Raw genomic sequence first — 10,360 nt, 5'->3', positions numbered from 1 at the left:
ATACGTTCACACAAAAGCCTGTACATGAATGTTCATAGCAGTATTATTCCTAACAGCTAAAAGTTGGAAACAGCTCAAATATCCATGAACTGGTGAATGAATAAACAAAATGTGAAATATCTATTTAATGGAATATTATCCAGTCATAGAAAGGAATAAAGTACTGCTGCACCCTACAACATGGATGAACCTTGAAAAAAATTACACTAAGTGAAAGAAACCAGACACAGAAGGACATATCGTCTGATTCTATTCCTGTGAAATATTGAGAATAGTCAAATCCATGGGGAAAGAAAGTAGATTTGAAGTTACCAGCAACTAAGAAGGGGGGAAATTGGGAGGAACTCCTAACAGGCCCTGGGTTTCTTTTTGGGGTGATGGAATTATTCTGGAATTCGATAGTGGTGATAGTTATACAATGTCATGAATAAAAACCACTGAATTATACTCTATAAAGTGGTGAATTTACTGTTATAGGAATTATATCTTACTTTAAAAAGTTAAGATTCTAAAGGAGGAGGAAGAGGAGAATGGGTTGGGGAATAATCCATTAGCCTTGATCCATAGCCTCCCCTTCTTGGTGGCCCAGTGTGACATGTTACCCTCCCATCCTGAGGGTTCACTGTCTGCTCCCCTCCAGAGGACAGCCGATGGCTGAAGACCCAGCTCCCAGGTATCATCTCTCCTGACCCCACAGCCCTGTCCTCACTCCAGCTCTTCCCTGAGTGGTGGCTGCTGACCAAGCTCCCCAGCCCTGTAAGGGACCCTCTTATTTGACGGCCCCAAACAAGCTCCCATCTGAGTCACCCTTGAGGTGTGGACACTGTACCGCAGGGATCCAGATCCAACTGTTTTGCATCCAGGTCAGTTCCTTTGGCCTGAGAAAACAGGTCTCGGACTTTGTTCTCAGAAATAAATATACCATATTGTTACAGGTGGAAGTGTGTCACCCCAAAAAGATATGTTGAAGTCCTAACCCCCACTAACTCAGACTGTCACCTTATTGGAAATAGGGTCTCTAAGAGGTCACCACGTGAAAATGAGGTCATTAGGATTAGGGTGGGTCCTAATCCAATACGACTGGTGTCCATATAAAAAGGAGAAATTTAGACACAGAGGGAAGATGAGGTGAAGACACAGGGAGAAGCCAGCCACGTAACTGCAGTGACGCACCTACACACGCAGGAGCACCAAGAATTGCCGGCAAACACCAGAAGCTAGAAGAAGCAAGGAAGGATCTTCCCCTGGTGCCGTCCAAGAGAGCATGGCCCTGCAGACACCTGGATCTCGGACTCCTGGCCTCCAGAAGATCAGAGGACCAATTCCTGCTGTCATTAAGCCACCTAGTTCTTGGTACTTTGTTAAGGCAGCCCTAGCAAAATAATACACATACAAAAGCACAGGGCTGTTTGGGTGTGGATGGCAGAGATTCACATGTTTCTAAAAGAAGAAACCATCAGTACTGCTCATAAAAAGTAACAAACTACTGACACACAGCAACTTGAATGGATCTCGAGGGAATTATACTGAGTGAACAAAGCTGACCTCTACAGGTTACAAACTGTATGATTCCATTTACATAACATTATTCAAATGACAAGATTATAGAGATGGAGAAAAGATCAGTGGTTGCTAAGGCTTAGGGAGAAGGTGAGAGTGGAAGGTGGCTGTGACTAAAAGAGTAGTAGTGGGAGGGATGCTTTTGATAACTGTTCCCCGTCTTGACAGTGGTGGTCACAGACACCTACATATGTGATGTGTAGTGCCCAGAACTGAATACACACGCTCCATTGAGTGCACGGAAAGCGGACTAAAACTGAGTAAGGTCTGGGGGTTGCATCAATGACATTCCCTGCCTGTGCTGTTGTACTGGAGTTATTCAGGATGTTACCACTGGAGAACAGATGGAGACCCGAGCCCAGAGACGACCCATCCTGCCTAATTTCACTCCCAGAACTGGGGATTTCTGATTGTGCGTCCCGAGCTCTCTCACTGCACACTCGCTTCTCAATAATGTCAGGCTTAACTGGAGATCCCAAGAAAGAAAAAAAGCCACCTGCAAAGCAGCAGCTAGCCGAATCGTCTAAGGCACAGAGGTGAATAACTGTCGGTCCTCCCTCCCACGCCCGCTTCAAATAGTTTAAATGTTCTTGGGGAAGAAAGATGCAGCAGGAGTAAGAAAAGTGGCGGTGCCGGGAGCCAGGCAAGGTTCGGGACAGGCGGCCTGGGCTTCGTTCCCTGTCTGGGCCTGGGCGCACCGGTCACGTGACCGGGCCAGCCGCGCCGCGGCGATATCCCCGCTGTCACTCAGCGTCACCGGCCCGGACCAGCGGGACGCGCGGCAACTCGTTCGCCAGCTCCTGGTCCAGGACCTTCGAAGTCGGAGCAACAGGCAGAGACAAGCGAGGCGAGGTGACCGAGTGGAGCCGAAGCCAGGTGTGACGCCCACCGGCCGTGTTTACGGGAACTAGTCTGCTTCCCGAAAGCTTCTCCCACTCGTCGCGGGGACACACGACGGAATGGACTGCTGGGGTAACCAGGGGCGAGAAGGGCAAAGCCGGGGAGGACCCCGGGCCTCCTCAGGGCACAGTCCGGGTCCCCGTCCCGCGCTGCCGGTGGCGTTGCGGGGACCGGGCGGCGGCGCGGAGGTCATAGGGTCTTTTTCCAGGGGAGGGGGTGGGGATGCTGAGTCACGGGTCTGTCACCGCTTCTCACCTCTCCAGCCCTCGGGGGCTAAAGCAAAAGCGAAAGCGAATGCGGCTCGCGGGGCGGCCGGTCTCGGAGCTGCGCCCGCCGCCTGCTCCCGGGCAGTGGACATCTGAGCGCGCGAGCGGCGGGGCGTCGCGTCCGCGGCGAGCCCGGGAGGAGGCCGGCGGGGGCGCGGCCGAGGTCGGGCCATGTCGAGGCGGCTCCGGGGCTGCGGAGTCGGCGCCCTCCCCGCGCTGCTGCTGCTGCTGCTCGGACCGCCGGCGACGCCGGGTAGGGAGCGCGCGGGGAGCGGGAAGCCGGGCTGGGGTCGGCCCCCAGCCCAAGGGTGTGCGCCCGCGCGCCGGGGACACGTGGAGGGACGCGGGGACCGTCAGCTCAGGGCCCCGCGCCCCGGCTCGCCTGGCCTCTCAAGGCAGGGAGCGAGTGGTCGGGCTTTTCATTCTACGTTTTCCCCAATTTCCGAGGCAAAGGGAAGAAGCCGGGGTTTGCAATGCGGGCTCGGAGTTGAGAGTTTTACAGCGATTTCGAGAAACGCATCAGCCCCGCGAGGAAAGCTGTGCGCGCGTTCATCCGCCGGCAGTCCCCCCGGGGGATGGGGCGGTCCGGGGAAAACGACTGGTCTCTACCCTCCGATCAAAGCAGGTTATATGGGGGGGGGGTAGGACGGGGTACGGACTGCGTGCGTCCCGGAGGAGTGAAAACGTGTCGGGCAGGTTGCACACCTGGGGGACCTGGCAACAGCTCCAAATTCTTCCGCACTAGGAAACCGAGAGAGTGCGCGGGGTGGGGGGCGCGCCCCGGAGTACGCGGTCCCAGGCAAACGGGGAAGAACGAAGTTGAGGATGGCTGGGTGTGTTCGGGAAGAACTTTAGGTCGCACAGATGTCATTTCCCGGTTAGACTCGAACGAGTGTCCTATAGGTTGTAGATTTTCGTCCCGAGAGCTAGACAAGAGGGAGGAGAAAGGAGAGATGGGTCTGGCTTTATCCACGTTGGCGCGCCTTAATCTTGTTACAGTCACGGAGCTCTTTGAGGGTCTGATGAAAGCTACGAACTCTCTCCTCTGAAAAATACATGAATGCACATACTTCCAAAACTTCCATATAATTTTGGGGTTTGGGACCCCAAAGACCAACCATGGACTCTCCAGGAGATAGTAATCCCATGATCTGTGTGTGTGTGTATGTTTAAGGCAACACTCCTAATAACTTACCTCCAGTCGGGCCAGTCTACCCATTACTCCATCAGAGGCGTCCATCCACAGTTGTGGCTGGCTGGCCTGCTGTGAACCCATAGCTCTGAAGGGTTTCCTAAAGTTTAATTTTCCTGAGACTATGTTTGCATTTCCCCCAACTTCTGAGAATCTGAGTTATGTTGGTGATGGAGTCAGTTGGCTAGCCAGTGTCCCACACGACCCCTGGGGAGATGTGGGGCACAGCCAGAGCACTGGGGCAACTCGACTGGACAATGTGAAAGTGAAATTCAGCTTTAGTCAGAACCCGGCAAAGATGAGCCGTCTGCTTACAAATGCAGATGACACTGCAGGCAAGCTCTCTAAAGCTCATCAACCAGCATAGCTCTCTGACCCCACAAAGGCATTGCTGCCATCTTTTGGCTCCCGGTGTTTCTTAGTTTTTCTTAAACAGTTCTCTCGGGGGTACAACTGACAGATAATAAACAGTATACATTTAAAGGCACAATTTGACAAGTTCAGAGGTAAATGTATAGTCACAAAACCATCACCACGGTCAAGAGAGTAAACATGACCATCACTATCAAAAGCTTCCTTACATCTTGCGTTTATCCTGACTTCCCAGCCCTGTGCCCCAGGCAACAAAGATCTGCTTTCTGTCACTATTGATTTGTTGCATTTTCTAGAATTTTATATAAACGGAATCATGCAGTTTGTACTCTTTCTTGTTTGGCTCCTTTCACTCATAGTAATTATTCAGAGAATTCTCCAGTCTTGTAACTTGTATCAACAGCCCATTCTTCTTTATTACTAGCACTGTTCTACTGCATGGATATTGCAGGGTTTTTTAATCCATTCACTTGATAGTGGACATTTCTGGGGTTGTCTCCGGTTTTTGACTATCACATATCAAGCTGTTATGAACATTCACATATAGGTTTTTATGTGGACAGAGGTTTTTGTTTCTCTTGGGCAGAGAAAATGGCTAGGAATGGAATGGCTGGATCACGTGACATGTGTATGTTTAATTCTTAAAGAAACAGCCAAATTATTTTCCAAAGTAATTGTACTCATTTACACTCCCACCAGCGGTGGGTGAGAGTTCCACTTCCTCCACATCCTTGTCAGCACTTGGTATGGCCAGTCTTTTTTTGTTGTTTAACTTCTAAAATTTTTAATTTTTTTACAGCTTTATTGAGATATATGTAATTGGTATATAATATTGTGTAAGTTTAAGGTGTACGACATGATGATTTGATATATGTGCATATTGTGAAATGATTACTACAATAAGATTAGTTAACACATTCATCATCATCTCACAGTTACCCAAAAAAACCTGTGTGTGTGTGTGTGTGTGTGTGTGTGTGTGTGTGTGTGTGTGTGTGTGTGTGTGTGGCCAGTCTGTCTTTTTAATCGTTCCATTCTAATAGATGTGTAGTGGTCTCTCATAGTTTTAATTTGCATTTTCCAAATAATGAATGATGTCGAGCGTCTCTTCTTGTGCTTATTTTCCATTAATATATCTTCTTTTGGTAAAGTGTCTAGTTAAATATTCTGCCCTTTTAAAAAAAATGAGTTATTGAATTGAGTTTTGAGAGTTCTTTCTATATTCTGGATACAAGTCCTTTATCAGATATATGATTTGCAAATATTTTTTCAGAGTCTGTGGCTTGTCTTTTCATTCTCATAAGCGTCTAACGAAGAGCAGAAATTTTTTTTATATAAATTTATTTATTTTATTTATTTAATTTTGGCTGCGTTGGGTCTTCATTGCTGTGCATGGGTTTTCTCTAGCTGTGGCTCACGGGCTCTACCCTTCCTTGCAGTGCTCGGGCTTCTCACTGCGGTGGCTTCTCATTGCAGAGCACAGGCTCTAGGCACGTGGGCTTCAGTAGTTGTGGCACGTGGGCTCAGTAGCTGTGGCTCGTGGGCTCTAGAGCACAGGCTCAGTAGTTGTGGTGCACAGGCTTCGTTGCTTCGTGGCACGTGGGATCTTCCCAGACCAGGGATTGAATGTCCCATGTCCCCTGCATTGGCAGGTTGATTCTTAACCACTGCACCACCAGGGAAACCCAGAAATTTTTAATTTGGATGAAGTTCAGCTTATTAATTTTTTCTTTTATATACTGTGCTTTCAGTGTCATATCTAAGAAACCTTTGCTAAAGTCAAGGTTACAAAGGTTTTCTTCTATGTTTACTTCTAGAAGTTTTATAGCTTAGGTTTTACATTGATGTCTGTGATTCATTTTGAATTAAGTTTTCATATAATGTGAAGTATGGCTTGAAGGTTTTGTATTGGTTTGGTTTTGGGTTTTATTGCATGTGGATATCCAGTCATTCTGGCACCATTTGTTGGAAAGATATCTCTGCTGAATTGCTCTTACACCTATTTTGAGCATCAGCTGTTTATACATGTGCTGGCTGCTGTAGACAAAACATCCGTACGTGAAAATCAATTATATTGCTAGACATTAGCACTGACCAATTGGAAACTGAAATTTTTTTAAAAAGCAATATCACTGGCAATAGCATCAAAAAGTATGAAATACGTAGGGATAAATCTGACAAAAATGAGGAAGACCTGTACACTGAAAACTACAAACCGCTGCTGAGAGAAATTAAAGGAGATCTAAATAAATGGAGGTATATCATGTTCATGCATTGGACAGATCACTATTGTTAAGCTGTCAATCCTCCCCAAATCAAAATTCCAGCAGGCTTTCTTATAGAAATTGACAAACTGGTTCCAAAATCCACACGGAGATGCAAAAGACGTAGTATAGCCAAAACAACTTTGAAACACAGCTGAGTTGGAGGATCAACACTTCTGATATTGAGAGTTAGAAGGTTACAGTAATCAGGACAGTGTGGTATTGGTGTAAAGATGGACAAAAAGCTAACAGAACAGAGGGTGCCTGATGTTTTTAAGTGAGCTTAGAAGTGGATACAGATGATTAGATTTGCTACTTGGCAGTATGATCCTGGTCAAGAATTATACAGGGCAGCTCATTCCTTACAACTAGCTGGGTAAATAATAGTCTCAGATCTGTTCCTGTTAGTTTTCAGCGCTAACAGACACAGCAAGTTGAAACCCATCATCTTGGCTAGGAGGTCATTTGCTTCTTAAAGATCCTTGTAACCTGAAAGGCTGCAGATGATTTGCCCAAAGCAGCTGGAAAGGGCAATGATTTGTTTGAAGATGAATATCCCTGCTCATCAGTTTGGGTTTTGTTGTGCAGGGTGCTAGTGTAGTGCTTGGGGGTGGTTGTAAAACTTATGTCTTTAAACATTTTTTAAACCATTTTTCAGAATCTGGGAAGTTTTGCTAAAACCTTTTTCTTTTCCAAGTCATTTTTATCTCATTATTGCTTTGTGCTGCTACTGATAGCAAAAAAAGTGATAAAAACTTAAATGTACAAAATATGGGATTTGTTGAAATCAACCTAAATGTCCAACAGTGGAGGACTGCATAAATAAAATAGGGTTGCTTTCAAGTAGTATGCATCATATGATTCCGTTTTTACTAGATGATCTAGTAGTTGTCATTGAGTAGAAAAATTATAGGTTATGTCTGTGTGTATGTGTCTGTGTGTGTGTAGTTGTCCGCCTTTTCTTATTTTTCTGTCGTAATTTGAATTGCTTTTGTAATGAAAGGAAATAATTAAAACTACAAAAGAAATAATGCAAAAAAGATCTAGAATTTTGGAATTTTTTTCTAATTCATCTTTAATTAATTATAGCCAATCTTGTTTGCCAATGTTTTTGTGGCTTTATAAATGTTGCAAATTGCTCAAAATCAGGTTCTATAAAGTCACTGCATATAACATTTGTGCATTATATACATACATTTATAATCCTTTACAACTTGTTTAAACAATTCCTTATTGTTAGAGCTATTTGTAGGCTTCTGTTACCTTCCAGTGGTTGAATATTTAGGTTGTTTCAAAATGTCTGATATTCTAAAAAGCACAGAGTAGGAATAACTGGATGAAAATTAGCTATAAAGAACAAAAAAGGCAAGAGGAAAGCCCTCAAAGTCTTTTTTAAATGGCAGAAATGTTTGAGGATATTCTTTTTCAATCAAATCATCACTTCAACTAACTTGTATTCGACTAAATCACTTCTGCCAAATTGATTTTACCAAATAGTATGTAACTAAGTAAATTCATGTATAAAATCTCCTGGTATATACTCTTGGAGTCATATCCATGTTACTCGTTACACATGATTGATGTTGCCTGAATGTTTCCACTTGGAAAGACTTACTTTTCTTCTGTGCGGAAGGGACCTAATTAAGGGCTCTGGTGGGGGGATATTATTGGAGCTGCATGGTGGAAGGGGTTACTCTTATCAAGAGTGTGAATAACAAACTGTAGTCAAGAGGGTCTGGAGGCAGGAAGCTAAGTTGGAGGCTTTTGCAATAGTTCCAGTAAGTGGTGATGAAACCCTGAAGCAAGGCAGTATCAGTAAGGGAGAGGGGAGGGGGCAGATTTCCTTTTGAGTTCTACAAGTATAGAATGTATTTCACTCTTTCCCTTTTTTGTTTGCCCTTCAACCTATAGCCACTCAAGTCTTCCAAGCCTTCAAAAGTCATAATTTAAGGACTTGAACTGTGATGAATCCACCTACTACACAAAAGGTAGATTAAGAAGCTCAGTGAATGAGCCTGAGAGAGAAGAGAATTGATGAGTTAAGGGCATGACCTGGCTGTGGTTGGTACTTACACTGAGTGCCAATAGGAAAAAAATGTGTTGGCTTGGCTGGCGTTTCAGCCAGAAAAATAATGAGGAAAAATGGATTCCTGTGAACACAGAGAGGCTTTTATGCTTTTGAGACATCAGAGTCACAAAGAGCTTGACGGCAGAAAGCATATCCTATATGTCTGTATCCTACTGCAGTCAGCATTCTGTAGGCATTTAAATAATAGAATAAGAGAAAGAAAATACTCGAATGGATTCTGACTTTCCTTGAAGACTGGGAGGCGCCTGCTACCCTTGAACTCTGGATGCAAGACTAGGCCAGGGCTACTTACTCATACTAGACTGTAAACTGACTTGATAAAAAAGTCTGATTCACAGGTTCTGAGAAGTGAAAGAGGTGTGGCCCTACACAACTATTTTGGTGACTTCATTTAAATGATCAATAGGACTTGTTATGTATATTTTTTGCTACTTAAGAGCTTTGAAAATGCCAGAATCTTACATTTTCTCCCACTTCCATTACTTCATCCATTCCACTCTATAGATTCATAAGCTAGTAACTAACTTGAGAAAACACCCATCACATACTGGGCTTAGTTAGAGCTGTAAGAGTACCAGAGAAATATATTCCCCCCCTTCAGGAGCTTACAATATTGTAAACAAGGTGAGACTTGCTTACACTGATTATCTAAGGAACAATGTTATGAGAGAATATATAGAGAAATTATAATTGAAGTATCAAAAGATGTGATTAAGGCCTCTGAAATGAAAGGTTATTGATGCAATCAAATGTGTTATCTCCAATGCACTTGTGAGAGAGTCTAGCTTTGTAAAGTTAGTTACTGGCCAGTATGTGGCTGATTGGGTTGGCTGCAGTATACTAATACCCTGTGGATTCATGTATCAATTATTCATGGATTTATCTTTCTTTGAGGACTGTTCACAACAGAAAGTAGACTCCCTTTTTTAGCAAAATGATAGAGTAGGTATTCTGAAAAACTCTCCTGCTGAAAAAAATACCCAGAAATGATAAATAATACAGAGCAAACATCTATTAAAATCCATAGCCAATAAAATAGGTAAACAACTGTTTAAAGCAAAAATAATAATAATGTGTTGTGGTACTTATAAAATATGTAGAAGCAAAATGTATTACAAAATAGCACAAAGGCTGGGCAGAGAGAAATGAAAGTATATTGTTTAAGGCTCTTATACTATATATGTGAAGTAGTATAATTTCACCTGAGAGTAAGCTGTGATAAGGTAAAGACACATGCTATAAACCCGAAAGCAACCACTAAAATAATATAACCAAGAATCATGAAATTTCTGTGGGACCATCTCCATAGAAAATCCTATGGAATCTACAAAAATGCTACTAGAATGTGTTTAGCAAAGTTGCAGAGTACACAATTAATTTACAAATATCAGTATACAAAATGCTAGCAACAATTAGAAATTAAAATAAGAATAATGCCATTTGTGTTGAAATAAAAATATGAAATACTTAGGAATACATCTGACAAAATATGTACAAGATTAGTACTCTGAAAACTATAAAACACTTCTGATAAACTACTGAAGATATAAATAAATCAAGAAAGATATTGTGTTTATGGATACTGAGAAGACTCAATATTATTAAGATGTCAGTTCTTCACCAGCTTGATCTACAAATTTAATGCAATTCCAATCAAACTTTCAGCAGGCTTTTTTTTTCCAGTTAGAAATTGATATACTGAGAAATTGATATACTG

The 10,360-nt window shown here is 43.4% G+C and overlaps 1 protein-coding gene across 2 annotated transcripts in view; it reads left to right on the top strand.

The window, feature by feature from the left end:
* The first annotated feature begins 2,462 nt into the window (after positions 1–2,462).
* Positions 2,463–10,360, top strand: part of IL15RA (interleukin 15 receptor subunit alpha) — a 29,092-nt gene continuing 21,194 nt past the window's right edge. For both annotated transcript variants that reach the window (XM_060159689.1, XM_060159680.1), the window contains exon 1: positions 2,463–2,979. In XM_060159689.1, coding sequence (XP_060015672.1) covers positions 2,898–2,979 — 82 coding nt within the window. In that variant the 5' untranslated portion in view covers positions 2,463–2,897. The remainder of the gene's footprint in view (positions 2,980–10,360) is intronic.

This window comes from Lagenorhynchus albirostris, chromosome 1, assembly GCF_949774975.1.
Source record: "Lagenorhynchus albirostris chromosome 1, mLagAlb1.1, whole genome shotgun sequence".
In the NCBI taxonomy this organism is placed as follows: Eukaryota; Metazoa; Chordata; class Mammalia; order Artiodactyla; family Delphinidae; genus Lagenorhynchus; species Lagenorhynchus albirostris.
Note: the sequence above shows the minus strand (reverse complement) of the source record. Positions and strands in the feature narration are given on the sequence as shown.